The sequence below is a fragment of the Rhinopithecus bieti genome, unplaced genomic scaffold, assembly GCF_001698545.2.
Source record: "Rhinopithecus bieti isolate Rb0 unplaced genomic scaffold, ASM169854v2 scaffold_14549, whole genome shotgun sequence".
In the NCBI taxonomy this organism is placed as follows: Eukaryota; Metazoa; Chordata; class Mammalia; order Primates; family Cercopithecidae; genus Rhinopithecus; species Rhinopithecus bieti.
In genome coordinates, this window is record NW_016808027.1 from 1,615,271 (window position 1) to 1,632,016 (window position 16,746).

General features: G+C 39.1%; 1 protein-coding gene across 1 annotated transcript in view; it reads left to right on the forward strand.

Moving 5' to 3' along the window:
- The window catches only part of C2CD3 (C2 domain containing 3 centriole elongation regulator), a 159,882-nt gene that overhangs the window by 60,902 nt on the left and 82,234 nt on the right, over positions 1–16,746 (forward strand). Inside the window, 5 exon segments of the mRNA XM_017885241.1 lie at positions 1,975–2,184; positions 2,675–2,787; positions 8,538–8,656; positions 11,210–11,332; positions 14,701–15,195. Coding sequence (XP_017740730.1) covers positions 1,975–2,184; positions 2,675–2,787; positions 8,538–8,656; positions 11,210–11,332; positions 14,701–15,195 — 1,060 coding nt within the window.

Consider the following 16,746-nt stretch of genomic DNA (forward strand, 5'->3'; position numbering starts at 1 on the left):
AAAAAAAAAGGGAATGTCTAGACTGTTTTCCATAGTTGTTGTACTAGTTTACATTCCCACCAGCAGCGTAATAGTGTTCCCTTTTCACCACATCCCCACCAACATTCTTTTTTTTTTTTTTTAATGGCCATTCTTGCAGGAGTAAAATGGTATCGCACTATGGTTTTGATTTGCATTTCCCTGATCATTAGTGATGTTGAGCATATTTTCATACATTTGTTGGCCATTTGTATATCTTCTTTTGAGAATTGTTTATTCATATCCTTAGCCCACTTTTGATGGGATTGTTTGATTTTTTTCTCGCTAATTTGTTTACATTCCTTATAGATTCTAGATATTAGTCCTTTGTCAGATGTATAGACTGTGAAGATTTTCTCCCATTCTGTGGGTTGTCTGTTTACTCTGCTGACTGTTTCTTTTGCTGTGCAGAAGCTTTTTAGTTTAATTAAGTCCCATCTATTTATCTTTGTTTTTGTTGCATTTGCTTTTGAGTTCTTGATCATGAATTCTTTGTCTAAACCAATGTCTAGAAGGGTTTTTCCATTGTTGTCTTCTAGAATTTTTATGATTTGAGGTCTTAGATTTAGTCCTTGATCCATCTTGAGTCGATATTTTTATAAGGTGAGAGGTGAACATCCAATTTCATTCTTCTACATGTGGCTTGCCAATTGTCTCAACACCATTTGTTGAATAGGGTGTCCTTTCACCACTATCTGTTTTTGTTTGTTTTGTCGAAGATCAGTTGGCTATAAATATTTGGCTTTATTTCTGGATTCTCTATTCTGTTTCATTGGTCTGTGTGTCTATTTTTATACCAATACCATGCTGTTTTGGTGACTGTGGCCTTACAGTATAGTTTGAAGTCAGGTAATGTGATGCCTCCAGATTTGTTCTTTTTGCTTAGTCTTGCTTTGGCTAATTGGGCTCTTTTTTTGGTTCCATATGAATTTTAAGATTTTTTTTTCTAGTTCTGTGAAGAATGATGAGGGTATTTTGATGGGAATTGCTCTGAATTTGTAGATTGCTTTTGGCAGTATGGTCATTTTCATTTTATTGATTCTGCCAAGATGGGTAGAATTTAAATGGTTAAGGAAGAAAGCAGGAGTCTAAGTTGTATGTGTACTGTAATCACGACTATGTAGAAAATATGCATAAGGAAAACAAATGAGAAGAAATACACAAAAGTGACAATAGTAGTTACATTAGGATAGTGGGTAACTGAAATAAGGTCTGTGTCCCTTCTAGAAAAACCTAAATTTGTAGTTTCAGTTTCTGTACTTGTGTGTATTGTATATATATGTGTTGTGTGTGTGTGTGTGTGTGTGTATGTGTGTATAAGTTGTGTGTGTATGTGTATATATATGTGTATGTGTGTGTATATGTATATATAGTATTTAAAAATTTTTTTGTACCTGGGAGCATAGATTCCAGTTACCCTGAATATACACTCTCAAACCTTTAGATTATAATTGTTTTTACATTTTTTGAGATTTCTTGCACTATAGGACTAGAATTCTGATAATTAAGGCTGTTTCCAATCCTTGATAACTTGTGAATCAAGATGCTTGACTGGGTGTGGTGGTTCACACCTGTAATCCCAGCACTTTGGGAGGCTGAGGCAGGAGGATTGCTTGAGTCTGGGAGTTAAAGACCAGCCTGGGCAACATAGTAATATCTCATCTGTATAAAAAATACAAAAATTAGCCAGGTGTGATGACCCATGCTTATGGTCCCAGCTACTTGGGAAGTTGAGGTGGGAGGATCATTTGAACCCAGGAGGTCAAGGCTGCAGTGAGCCATGATCATGCCACTGCACTCCGGCCTGGGTGACAGAGCAATACCCTGTGCAAAAATAAAAATAAGAAAATAAAAACTTGCTGCCCTCCCTCTTTCCTCATCTTGCCTATGCATACTAGATTGTTTCATGTGAAGCCTGTAACAGTATGCCTCACTGCTCGTGTGAACTCCTTTCAGAAATTTGGTTGAACAACAGATGCTCTCAGAAACTCCAGAAGATGCCCAAACGATGACACTAAGTGTGGATAGACTGGCCCTTCTGGGTAGAACACATTCAGTCAGAATCATCGTTGAAACTATGGGAATTCCTCCAGATAATCATCAGATGACCCCTGACAAAAAAAGCTATGCTGGTCCACCACCTAAGGTGACTACAGCAAAAAAGCGGTATGTCTCTAACATGAGAAAGCTAAATTTGACATTTTTCGAAAGTGTGTCTGATGATAATAATCAACAGTTGTATAATACTGTGATTTGGGATGTGTTTTCATATGCATCATTTAATGTACAGAAATATACTGAATCCCCACCAGATCCCAAGAACCGTGTAAGTATGGGACTAAAGAAAATTAAGACACAGACTCTGTTCTTACATATCTTACAGTTAGCAGGACAGAGAAACATTTAAATGGCTATCTATAACATAAGGCTTTAGGGCCCAAAATGGATGTTTTGTATTAAAAGTGCTGTGGGAACGCAAGAAAGGGAGCCTTTGATTCTCTGACAAGGGTTGGTGGAAAGCTTTGAAGAAGAGGTAAGGCTTCTGAGTACTAGAGGTCCTGAAAATAGGACTTCAAATATATGTTGGATTTATCAGACGGAAATTAGGTTTATTGTTTGGTTAGTTTTTAATCACTTTTTTTGTTTTTCTTTGTAGCACTTTCTTTGTAGAATATCACTTTCCTGTGGGCTTTTCGGAAAGCGGATTGGGAAAGACGGCTTTGATCACTGAGGTTGTTCGACTCGCCTCCAGTAAAATTGCAAATGGAAGTAAGAGACACACTGGTTTTCTGCACCTTAGACATTCTGACTTTGGAAGAATTTTTGAATTCCTAATTACTCATTTGACCTTTTTTTTTTTTTTTTTGACATGAAGTCTCGCTCTTTCGCCCAGGCTGGAGTGTGGTGGCGCAATCTCTACTCACTGCAGCCTCCGCCTCCCGGGTTCAAGCAGTTCTCCCATCTCAGCCTCCTGAGTAGCTGGGATTACAGGCGCATGCCACCTCACCCAGCTAATTTTTGTATTTTTTAGTAGAGACGTGGTTTCACCATGTTGGCCAGGGTGGTCTCGAACTCCTGACTTCAGGTGATCCACGCACCTCGGCCTCCCAGAGTGCTGGGATTAAAGGCATAAGCCATCACGCCTGGCCTCATTTGACTTTTGTAGTATCATAAAATCTTAGAGCTAGAAAGAACTTTGAAGTGAATCTACTGTAATTTCTGTATTTTATAAGGGAGTAAACAGGCCCAGTGATACTATGACTATTCTAATATAAGGCAGCAGGTCACTAGTAACATTACTGAGACTAGAACTCAAAAATTATGATGCTTAAATCATTTTCTTTCAACTGTCTCCATTTTTCTTATTTTAAAACAACTTTAACAAGACATAATTTACATACCGTACAATTTACTCATTTAAAGTATACAATTTTTATTTATTTATTTATTTTTTTTGCAACGGAGTCTCATTTTGTCACCTAGGCTAGAGTACAGTTGCATGATCTCAGCTCACTGCAACCTCCACCTCCTGGCTTCAAGCAATTCTCCTGCCTTAGCCACCTGAGTAACTGGGATTACAGGTGTGTGCCAGCATGCCTGGCTAATTTTTGTATTTTTAGTAGAGACAGGGTTTCACCATGTTGATCAGGCTGGTCTTGAACTCCTGACCTTAAGTGATCCACCTGCCTTGGCCTCCCACAGTGCTGGGATACAGGCGTGAGCCACCATGCCCGGCCAATATTTTCAAGGCTGTGCAGCTATCACCACAATCTAATTTTAGAACATTTTCATTCCCCTAAAAGAAGCCCCATACTTACTAGCTTTCACTTCCCATTTCCCTCTTTCCCCAGCCCTAAGCAACTGCTAATCTTTCTGTCTCTATCAGTTTGTCCATTCTGGATGTCTCATATAAATGGAATCATGCAACTTGTGATTTTTTTGACTACTGTCTTTGACTTACCATAATATTTTTAGGTTTCATGTTATAGTATATATCAGTCCTTCATTCCTTTCTATGGCTAATACTCCATTGCATAGATACACCACATTTCATTTATCCTTTCCTCAGTTGATGGACATTCAGGTTGTTTCCACTTTTTGGCAATTTTGCATAATGCTGCTATGTGAACATTTGTGTACATGGTTTTGTATGGACCGTGTGCTTTCATTTCCGTTGGGTATATATCTAATGGTAGAATTGCTGGGTCATATGGTAACTTTATGTTTTAACTTTTTCAAGAATTACCAGACTGTTTTCAACAGTGGCTGCACCATTTTCCCACTAGCAGTGTATGAATGTTCTAATTTGTCTACATCCTCATCAACACTTGTTACTTTCCATTCTTTTTTATTCTGGTCATCCTGGTGGATGTGAAGTGACATCATATTGATTTTGATTTGCATTTTCCTGATGGCCAGTCATGTCAAGCATCTTTTCATGTGAAATGCCTATTCAGATCCTTTGTTCATTTTCAAATCGGACTCTTTGTTACTGAGTTATAAGAGTTCTTTGTGTATCCTAGATACAAGCCCCTTATCAGATCTATGATTTGCAAATATTTTCTCCCATTCTGTGGGTTGTCCTTTCACTCTCTAGATGGTATTGTTTACAGCACAAAAGTTTTTCATTTTTATGTACTCTAGTTTATCTGTTTTTTTCTTTTGTTGCTATGCTTTTGGTGTTGTCTTTTTTTTTCTAATTTGTTTTAAATATTTCAGATACAGAAAAAGGATAATATAATAGACATTTATGTTCCTGCCACCCAAAATTACAGCCACTTTTCTAATATATTCTGAGGATAGCTTTGCCTTGGTTTTCCAGTTTGATCTATGAATAGTCAGTTCATCAGTGTTAAGTTTCTTCTCTGGGAAGTAGTTTGAGAAATAAAAGATGTGGTCCTAACACTCCTACTACATAGTCAAATAACTTTTCCTTTACAGCATACTAACATGGGATTTTTAAATTTTTACTTTGCTTTATTTTGTTTCCTTTTAGAACTAGATTATCCATTCACATGGTTCAAAATTCAAAAGTTGCATCCTTGCAGACAAACAAGGTTGTTGCTTGTATATCCTTCCTTAAGCCATTATAGATAGATAGCCAGGCAGATAGATAGATAGATAGATAGATAGATAGATAGATAGATAGGCAGATAGATAGATAGATAGATAGATAGATAGATAGATAGATAGATGTGTGTATGTGTGTATGTGTGCGTGCACACGTGTGTATCAGCAAATATGTTTATTCCAGGGGTGTCCAATCTTTTGGCTTCCATGGGCCACATTGGAAGAATTGTCTTGGACCACACATAAAATACACTAACACTAACAATAGCTGATGAGCTTAAAAAAAAAAATCGCAAAAAAATCTTACAGTGTTTTAAGATAGTTTACAGATTTGTGTTGGGCTGCATTCAAAGCCATCTTGGGCCACTTGTGGGCTCACAGGTTGGACAAGGTTGGTTTATCCCTTCCCCCGCCTCCCGTCCCCCGCGTTTCTGCAAGTGTTAGTGCACCATACACAAGTTGAGTGTCCTTTCTTCAAAATGGTTAGAACCAAAAGTATTTAGGATTTCAGATTTTTTCAGATTTTGGGATATTTGCATATACATTAATAAGCTATCTTGGGCATAGGACCCAAAGCTAAACATGAAATTCACTTATGTATCATATAGACCTTATACGCATAGCCTGAAGGTAATTTTGTACAATGTTTTAAATACTTTTGTACATGAAATAAAGTTTTCACTGCGTTTTGACTGAGACCCTGAGACCCATCACATGAGGTAGGGTATGGTATTTTCCACTCTGGCATCATATTGGCATTCAGAAAGTTTTGGATTTTGGAGCATTTTGGGTTTTGAGTTTTGGGGTTAGGGCTGCCCAACCTATACATGGTTCTGCACCTTGCCTTTAATCTTAGGAATTTTTGCATATCAGGACATAAAGAGAAAAGAGGAAACTCACAGATGAGGAAAGAGGAAACTGAGACGTAAATTAATTAAGTAGCTTGTATAATATCACACAGCTGGTTTATGGTAGAACTAGAATTTCAACCTAGCACCATTTCGATTCCAAAATGTGCCTTAATCTATATTGCTTCCTAAACATTTATTTTTATTGTTGGCCACAGTGGTTGATCCTCTCTATGTTTTTCTGAGAAAGATTATATGGGAAATGTGGAATAAGCATTGAGCCAAGAATTGCAAGACTGGATTCTAGTTCTGATTGTACCACACACTAATCATGCACCTTAGGCAAAATCACTGTCTTACCTGTGGGCCTCTCTTAGTAGTAATATGGATTAGACTAGGTATTAATCTGGATCCCTTTCAACTCTTGAAAAAAATCTTCTCTGGGACACTGTTAGCAAGTTATTTACCTGAATTTTTTCTTCACTTACTGCCTTAACTCACTTAACTCACAGACAGAATACATCAGTTATCCAAGCCCAAAATTATACAGTTGTGATCAACTAATTCCAACGAAGCCCAAAATAATACAGTTGTGATCAACTAATTCCAACTAAGCCCAAAGTAATACAGTTGTGATCAACTAATTCCAAGTTTATAAAATTGTTTGCAGTTGGCATAACGTAAATTAACTTTACTCAGTGGTGAAAAATAATGAGCTTAAGAAACAGAGAATTATATGAGAAATATAGTAACAGTACAAGAATGTACCTAAGTAGTAAGGAGAAATTGAAATAGAATTCTGTTTGTACATAAAGAATTTTACAGTGTCCAAAGTGCTTTTTCCTTTATTACCTCAGTTGATCCTCCCAGCACACCAATGAGGTGCAGGTGTTATCTTACTTCCCTTTCCCAGGTAGGGCAACCAAATAAACTGATCTAGTGGATGTGGGCTTCCTGGGCCCAGACCTTTTGTTCATAGTTCCTGTGCATTGATCCACACAGCAAGGTCCAGATCCTGTCCAACAGTACCAAGAAAAGTATAGAGTCACCAATTAATACGGCCAGAGATGACTAGAGAGATCAGTAGGTTAAAATGGGTTATTTGAATGAATGCTAGAAATAGCAGATTCTCTTCATAACTGGGCCTCTTGTGAGGATTCTTCAGATTCATGATCCATTTTAAGGGCCTTAGCGGTGAATGGACAGGAAGATCATTTTATAGGTGATAAAGTGTTTCTGAGGTGGTAATAATAAACAATAGAACTGGAGCTTAAACTTACATCCTTTGATTCTGGTGTCAAATTCTTTATTTTATTTTATTTTATTGATTTATTTGTTATTTTATTTTATTTTATTTTTATTTATTTTTTTTTGAGACGGAGTCTTGCTCTGTCACCCAGGCTGGAGTGCAGTGACCTGATCTCAGCTCACTGCAAGCTCCGCCTCCCGGATTCACGCTATTCTCCTGCCTCAGCCTCCGGAGTAGCTGGGACTACAGGCACCCGCCACCTCGCCCGGCTAGTTTTTTTGTATTTTTTAGTAGAGACGGGGTTTCACCGTGTTAGCCAGGATGGTCTCGATCTCCTGACCTCGTGATCCGCCCGTCTCGGCCTCCCAAAGTGCTGGGATTACAGGCTTGAGCCTCCGCGCCCGGCTATTTATTTTATTTATTTATTTTTGAGACAGAGTCTCGCTCTGTTGCCCAGGCTGGAGTGCAATGGCGTGATCTAGGCTCACTGTAAGCTCTGCCTCCCAGGTTCACACCATTCTGCCTCAGCCTCCTGAGTAGCTGGGACTTCAGGCGCCCACCACCTTGCCCGGCTAATTTTTTTTTTTTTTCCTTGTATTTTTAGTAGAGACGGGGTTTCACCGTGTTAACCAGGATGGTCTCAATCTCCTGACCTCGTGATCCGCCCGTCTCGGCCTCCCAAAGTGCTGGGATTACAGGCATGAGCCACCGCACCTGGCCTCAAATTCTTTTTATTTACCAGTTAAAACTCGATAGCCATGAGCACAAACTCAAATACCACCATCACTTCTTCCACTTACACTTATAGCAGAAACCCCTTCCTTTCCACCCAAGAGACAGACTTTACTTTGCCTGACACTGCTAACATCGGTACCTGATACCTTGTTTGTGACAGTAGGAGTGTCCAGAAGATAAGCTTATTTTTGTTATTATAGTTTTTTATTCCATTCTTCTATTTATCTGTTTATCCCTCATTGTTCCACCTCCAACCAGCCCCCTTCTTTTAGTATACTACTACCAACTTGTCTTTTAAAAACAGTCCTATTACCTAAAACCCAGTGAAGTGTATAGGTATGTCTCCTTACACATCCCGTACTCATGATCGGCATTCATTTCTCATAGCAAAGTAGAGCAACATAGCACTGCCTGTCTTCTGTGTACTATCTTCAGGGTTTTCTTTGTCCCTGCTCATTCAGTCCTACAGCCCTAGCTTTCTGTGAAATTACACTGACAAGATTTCTGCAGGAGATTTTAATTAAATTTGAAAGGGAAGCAGGTGGTATCAAGGCATGGATTGATGATGACTTCAGTTGGGTGGTGTGACATGTCTGTGTGTCTGGTTCTCCTTACAGAGGTGAAGTTCCAGCAGCGATTTGTGTTTCCAGTACAGTTTGGTGGCCCAATGATAGAGCACTGGTGGAATTCCAACCTCACTTTCCAAATTTATACAAAGAAAACTCCACAGAAAAAGGTACTTTGAATGATTTTGGCCTTTGCCTTACCTTCACCCCAGGGATTTGGGGCATACCTAAAACTGTATTCTTGCCTAAACTAGGAATCTTCAGGTGCAGGCAGTACTAATAATTCATTGTTATTATTATTATTACTACCACAAATCTCTGCTGTTTGTCATGGGCCAGATGTAATACTAAAGAATCTACACGAGCACACTATCAATTTTAATCACCACAACTCTGTGATTTAGGTACATTATTATCTTCGTTTTACAGATGAAGAAACTGAGATTTGGTGAAACAACATGTCTAAGATCACTCAATCTAATAAAAGAACCAAGACACTATCCCAAATCTGCTGTCTTTAGATCCCAAGTTCTTAACCTCTTTATTGTGCTGTTCCCTTCTAGAGAAAGGTAGCTATATTGATACAGCCTATTAGCCTTAATTTGAGATTCTACTTCCTGTTTGCAGGCAGAATACATAAGTTATCCAAGCCCAAAATAATACAGTTGTGAGTAGCAGTTTTGATCAACTAATTCCAAGTTTATAAAATTGCTTGCAGCTGGCATAACGTAAATCAACAAACTATAACAAGCAGTTTTTACTTCCTTCAATAAAAGAATAGTCTTTATAATCTTTTGACCTCTTATTTGGTATGGATAGCATGAAGAACATCTTGTTTTCTTTTGCTTTTTTCAGAAGACATATACAATACAGGTCCTTTTTGGAAAATTATAGCAAAATAGAAAGGGCGGGAAAGGCATCATTTCATAACTCAAAATAAACTCTATTAACATTTCGATGTATTTACATTGAATCATTTTCCTATACCTAATTAATGGCATTTTTTTTCTTTTCTTTTTTTCTTTTTTTTTTTTTTCTTTTTTTTTTTGAGACGGAGTCTCTCTTTGTTGCCCAGGCTGGAGTGCAGTGGTGCGATCTCAGCTCACTACAAGCTCCGCCTCACGGATTCAGACCATTCTCCTGCCTCAGCCTCCAGAGTAGGGACTACAGGCGCCCGCCACCAAGCCCGGCTAATTTTTTTGTATTTTTAGTAGAGACAGGGTTTCACTGTGTTAGCCAGCATGGTCTGGATCTCCTGACCTCGTGATTCGCCCGCCTTGGCCTCCCAAAGTACTGGAATTACAGGTGTGAGCCACTGCGCCTGGCCAGCATTTTTTTTTCTAATTATAAAAGAGTTTTACATATTTTGTAGAAAACTCGAAAATAATTTTAAAAGGCAAAATTGCCTGTAATTCTGTCACCAAGAAGTAACTATTGTTAGCATTTATGCCTATCTGCATTGTCTTTTTCCAATGAATACAATATGTTATATAATTTTGTATGTAGGTTTTATTCTTTCTTTTATCATTTAGCATTTTGAGGGTTTTATTCATTTTCTTCAAAATATCTATTTAATGTTTTCCACATAATTTTGTAAGTATTTGAAGGTTTATGATATACATGAATTAATACCCTTTTATCAAACATTATAACAAATACAATTAATATTATTAGAAACTTTTAGTAAATGTCATTTTAATGGCTGCATGTTATACCATCATGTGGATGTGCTATATAATTAGCTTAATTCCTGATTATTGGACAACTAGGTGTATCTCATTGTTAACTACTTTTAACATACACATATTTGTGTATAAGCTTTTTATGCATTGTTTCTTATTTCTGTGTGTGTGTGTGTGTGTGTGTGTGTGTGTGTGTGTGTGTGTGTGTGTGACAGAGTTTTGTTCTTGTTGCCCAGACTGGAGTGCAATGGCACAGTCTCGGCTCACTGCAACTTCAGCCTCCTGGGTGCAAGCGATTCTCCTGCCTCAGCCTCCTGAGTAGCTGGGATTACAGGCACCCGCCACCATGCCCGACTAATTTTTTTTTATATTTTTAGTAGAGACGGGGGTTTCACCATGTTGACCAGGCTGGTCTCGAACTCCTGACCTGAGGTGATCTGCCTGCCTTGACCTCCGAAAGTGCTGGGATTACAGGCATGAGCCACCGCGCCTGGCCTGTTTATTATTTCTTTAGTACAAATTCCCAGAAATGAAATTAGTGGGCCAAAGAGCATAAATATTTAAAGCTTTTAATATTTGTTACCAAATTTGCCATCTAAAAGCATATTTCCAGTTTATATATCCAGCTTTACTCATATGACAGCCTCTTGTTTCTCCATAGCCTTGATAGCATTAGATATATTAAACTTTACAATTTCCCTAGTTTTAATAGCAAAAATTTGTGACATCTAAATTTTATTTGTTATTTTTAATAGTGAAGTTGAACATTTTGAGTAAGAATTAACTCTTAGTGATAGAAAAAGATAATCTTCCAACCACTTTGTGGCTTATAAAACTCTCTGTATTCTTATAGACAGAAGTAGCAAAAGCCAGAAGAGAGACCAAAATATGACAGAAAGTGGGATCTCAGAGTTGTCTTAGATAATTAAACTTTTTTCTTCCTGCGTGGTTTCCTTTATAAGCCATCATATGTTGTCACTTTAAGTAAGATCTCCTGTGGCTTCTCTTTAATTAACCAAAATGTTCTCTCTCCTTCCTCAGCCAGAAATCATTGGATCTGCGTCACTTTCTTTGCGAGCTGTCATTCAATCAGAGCTGCTTTCTTTCAGTGATCAACTTCCAGTGCAACAGGAAAATGATCAGACTCTATTTGGCCCCCTCAAGGTATGTAGATACACATTCAGGAAGTCAGAAGTATTTGCTGAGTATGCATTATTGGCTGGTACAGAGGATATAGCAGTGAACAAGAAAAGCAAGGTCTTGGATCTTGTGTAGCATCTCTTGAAATAGAGCAGTGGAAGTGCTATGAAGGAAATAAATGGTATGATGTGATAGTGAGTACCTGGGAGAAAGTAGGAGATGGTGATCACAGAACATCTTTCTATGGAGGTGACATAGAAGGTGAGATTTGAAGAATAAGAGGAGAAAGTAAAAAACACAGAGACCATTCCAGAGAGAATAACAGGTGCAGCAGCCCTAAAGCAGGACTGGGCTTGGAGTCACCAAGGGATAGAATGTTGCCAGAGGATAGTGAGCAAGAGAGAGAGTGGTAGAAAGTAGAGTTGAATGGTCAGGTAGAAGCCATATCATCAGAGCTTTGTAGGTAAGGTAAAGAGTTTCGATTTTAGCCTAAGATCCAAGGAAAGGATGTTGAAGCGTGGGAGTGACATCTGATTTCCGTTTTACAAGATTACTGTGTGGAGAATAGACTGCAAGAGGAAAGAGGGAGGTGGTCTGTGGCATTAGTCCAGAAAAGAGATGATTGATGGTGGCTTAGACTAGAGTAATTGGAATAAAGAAGGAGAAAAGTAACTAAGTGTGCCTGATAGAATGAATTCTGGTATCTAATTCTTTGGAGAGAGGGTTATTTCCTTGTATTCAGGTGAGTTAGGATTTCTTAGATGGCAGAATCAGGGTGTGTGGCTTCAGTATAGCTTTGTCCTGGTGAGTTTTAAAAATCAGCCGGATGCAGTGGCTGAAGCCTATAATCCCAGCACTTTGGGAGGCCAAGGTGGGCAGATTGCCGGAGCTCAGGAGTTCAAGACCAGCCTGGGCAACATGGCTAAACCCCATCTCTACTAAAAATACAAAAATTAGCCAGGAGTGGTGACCTGCGCCTGTAATCACACCTACTTGGGAGGCTGAGGCACAAAAATCGCTTGAACCCAGTAGGCAGAGGTTGCAGTAAGCCAAGATTACACCATTGCACTCCAGCCTGGGCGACAAAGCAAGACTCTGTCTCAAAAGAAAAAAAAAAAAATCATCACAGCCATGCCAAAAACATCCTCATGACTCCCAGTCACCCGAAGGATAAAGTACAAGACTTACTATATGACCCTGGCCTACCGTTTCAGCCTTCTCTCCTACAGCTTCTCTACCAATAATTATGTCACACTATTTAAAGAATCAGTAAGGTATCATACTGGTTCATGCCTCTGTGTTTTGTCATACTGCCTTTTCTTCTTGAAAGCCTTCTCTCTTTTCTTGGTCTTAGTAAATACCACTTTGCTTTAAAGACTTACATGATTATTATTGCAAAAAATTAACATCACCTTACTCTTGTGCTATCCAAGTTATAGTTGTTGCCTGCCTGGTTCATTCTGGACTACAAAGTTTAAAATCAGAAAGGGGTTATAAATAGGATTGATCAACTAGAAGGTTTTTCTGTTCTGGCTCTTTTGAGAGAAATACTATTCTGGATAGATTGCTGTCTATATTCAGTAGAGTAAAAGAACCTTGGCCGGGCATGGTGGCTCACGCCTGTAATCCCAGCACTTTGGGAGGCCGAGGCAGGCAGATCACGAGGTCAGGAGATCGAGACTATCCTGGCTAACACGGTGAAACCCCGTCTCTACTAAAAAATACAAAAAATTAGCCGGATGTGGTGGTGGGTGCCTGTAGTCCCAGCTACTCGGGAGGCTGAGGCAGGAGAATGGCATGAACCCGGGAGGTGGAGCTTGCAGTGAACCAAGATCGCGCCACTGCACTCCAGCCTAGGCGACAGAGAAACTCTGTCTCAAAAAAAAAAAGAGAGAGAACCTTGCTGTGTAACACTTACGAACACTTATGGATTTCAGATCAAAGAAACAGCAAGAACTTTTTACCCTTAGTAATTGAGTCTCCTGACAGTTAGTGACCACTTCTGTTCTTCAAATTCATCATTTATCCTGCATCGCTTTTCTTTTTTACTTTTTAACATTTAGACTTTTTTTATACCCTTTACTCAGACTCCCCAATTCTTACTATTTGTCACATTTTCTTTATAATTGTCTGTCTGCCTCTTCACTGTCTCTCTCTTTCTGTCCCTTTATCTCCTTCCCCCATACATGTACATACACATTTTTTTCTGAACTATTTGAGAGTAAGTTGTACATCATGCCTCTCCCCCTAAAATCTTTAGTTTGTATTTTATTTATTTCCTTAGAACAAAGACATCGGCCGGGCGCGGTGGCTCAAGCCTGTAATCCCAGCACTTTGGGAGGCCGAGACGGGCGGATCACGAGGTCAGGAGATCGAGACCATCCTGACTAACACGGCGAAACCCCGTCTCTACTAAAAATACAAAAAATTAGCCGGGCGAGGTGGCGGGCGCCTGTGGTCCCAGCTACTCAGGAGGCTGAGGCGGGAGAATGGCGTGAACCCGGGAGGCGGAGGTTGCAGTGAGCTGAGATCCGGCCGCTGCACTCCAGCCTGGGCGACAGAGCAAGACTCCGTCTCAAAAAAAAAAAAAAAAAAAAAAAAAAAAAAAAAAACAACAATGAATAATACTCTAGAGTTTTAAAAGTCAGCATAGCATTGATGCTATATCTACAGGCTGTACTGAGATTTCACCAATTATACCAACACCTTTATAGCAAATTTTTTTTCTAGTCCAGGATTATCTATTGCATTTTGTCAGATCTTTCTAATCTCCTTAGTCAGAAACAGTTCTGCAGCCTTTCTTTATTTTTCAGTATGTTGATTTTTTTTTAAAGTAATGCCAGTTATTTTAAAGAATGTTTCTCCACTGGGGTTAACCTGAATCACTTATTACTGTGATGATTGTCAAATGGTGATTTCTAACTCTACCGTCTCTTGTGCGTTTATTAATTGGCATTCTATATGGAGGAGCTGTTTCTTCTCTCATATTTATTTTATATCAGGATGGATTCATGGATTATTATTCAATAGGTTATAATCCATTACTGTTACTCATTCTGATGCTTAAATTGTCCTAGATTTAGCCAGTGGGAGCCTCTTCAACTGAATTTCTGGGTCCTTTAAACATGTCTCCATTCTTTTCTGGGAACTTTCTTCTATTCTGGCTTAACTTGATCTTCCAGGTTCATCTTTTGTTATTGATAAATCATCTGTCTAGTTTTTCTTAGTCTAGCAAGTTAATGTATATGCATTCTGTTAATATTCTGACTATTAGAGTGTTTGAGGATGAGTTAATTCATTTCCTAATAATCTGATGTTGTTTCCAGCCTCAAAATTCTAATTCCAATTCTGAAGGACATTCTTATTGACTCTTCTCCTTTTGTGTTTTATAGGTAACCATGGAGCTTGTTACAGATAACAAAGATTTCACTGGTATCAATACTAAGTTAAGTGGCAATACCCATTATACCCCACTTTGTGCTCCTACAAGTCTGAATAAGGCACTACCAGAACTTAACCAAGATATGACCTGTACCAAAAATCCACAAAACTTAAATCAAATTCATGAGGAAACTGCAAAGAAAGCACAGAACTTGGTGCTCCCCACCCGAAAGTCACCAAGCCCTCTAGCACCACATCCTTCAACCTTCATGGCTATGCCAGCCTCCCATAATTTAGTCATTCAGACGAATGGGTCAACAAAAGAGAGTGCTTTGCTATTGCATGTGCTGTTGATGGTGCCAGATGGGAAAGATTTTATTAGTGGAGAATCTGAGAAACAATCACCATGCAATGTTTATTTAAATTGTAAACTCTTCAGCACAGAGGAAGTCACCAGATCTGTCATCGCATGGGGCACAACACAACCAGTCTTTAACTTTTCTCAGGTAACTTTGTACATTCCATATCCTTTAGAGGAATATAGGGGTGGGAGACAAATGCTTCCCAAATTATAATTTCATCTTAAATCTAGAATGTTCAGACTAGCAGGAACCTTTGTAATTATTTGGTGTACAGATTCAGTCCCACTATCGGATGGAAGAGGGAAAGGCATTGTCAACATTTTAAAACTTTTTGTCTTTATTTCTCTTCTGTCTGAGTTCGCATGGTTTCTCTCTATTTCTTTTGCCTGAGTTTTGGGATTCTATTCCTTTCTGCTTCCTCTAAGACTTTGATTAGTTAAGCCTCCCCGCCTTTCTCCAATCTCTCCTTTATTATTTTATTTTACATATTTATCCTCACATTTATTCTTCTCCCTACTTTAGTATGCATCTTAACTTGATTTTTCTGTATAATGTGCTGCTTAAGTTGTTTTCTTTCTTGGTTTTTGTAACTTTACTGTCTTATTTTCTTCCTCACTCAAAGCTGTTCTTTTTCAGTCATTTGGCCAGAAGGAAAACTAGGAAAAGCACTTTGGGAGGCTGAGGTGGGCGGATCACGAGGTCAGGAGATCGAGACCATCCTGACTAACACGGTGAAACCCCGTCTCTACTAAAAATGCAAAAAATTAGCCGGGCATGGTGGCAGGCACCTGTGGTCTCAGCTACTCAGGAGGCTGAGGCAGGAGGATGACATGAACCCAGGAGGCAGAGCTTGCAGTGAGCCGAGATCAACACTACACTCCAGCCTGAGCAACAGAGCGAGACTCCATCTCAAAAAAAAAAAAAAAACTAGGAAAAGGGTGGTAACCCTAGTACTTCTTCCTTTAATTGTTGGTGCTTCTACTCATTACTGTATTGCTGGCACTCTTCCAAATCAATCCACTTTTCCCCACGATGATCACATCTATTCACACAGCTTCAGCAGTCATTTTTATGACGATAACTTCCACATCTACACTTCTATATATGCCAGACATTTCCTTTTAGTTTGAGATTTCTGTATCTAACTGGCTGCTGGTCATTACCACCTGGATATCTCAGTTTACACTTGTCACCTAACACATTGCCTGGCACATACTGGGTATTCAATAAAGATGTGTAAATGAAAGAACGAATTCAAACATGTTCAAATCTGAATTTATCACTTCTTCCAAATCTGTTCTTCCTCTTTTTGTCTGCCCTAATTCAAATTATAATTTACTCAGGCACCTAAATAGAACCTGTTAGTTTTCCTTGAGTCTTTCTTTTTTTTTTTTTTTTTTTTTTTTCGAGACAGAGTCTCACTTTGTCGTCCAGGCTGGAGTATAGTGGCGCAATCTCAGCTCACTGCAAGCTCCGCCTCCCAGGTTCATGCCATTCACCTGCTTCAACCTCCCGAGTAGCTGGGACTGCACGTGCCCACCACCAAGCCCGACTAATTTTTTTTGTATTTTTAGTAGAGACGGGGTTTCACCGTGTTAGCCAGGATGGTCTCGAGCTCCTGACCTCGTGATCTGCCCACCTCGGCTTCCCAAAGTGCTGGGATTACAGGTGTGAGCCACAGCACCCAGCCCCTTG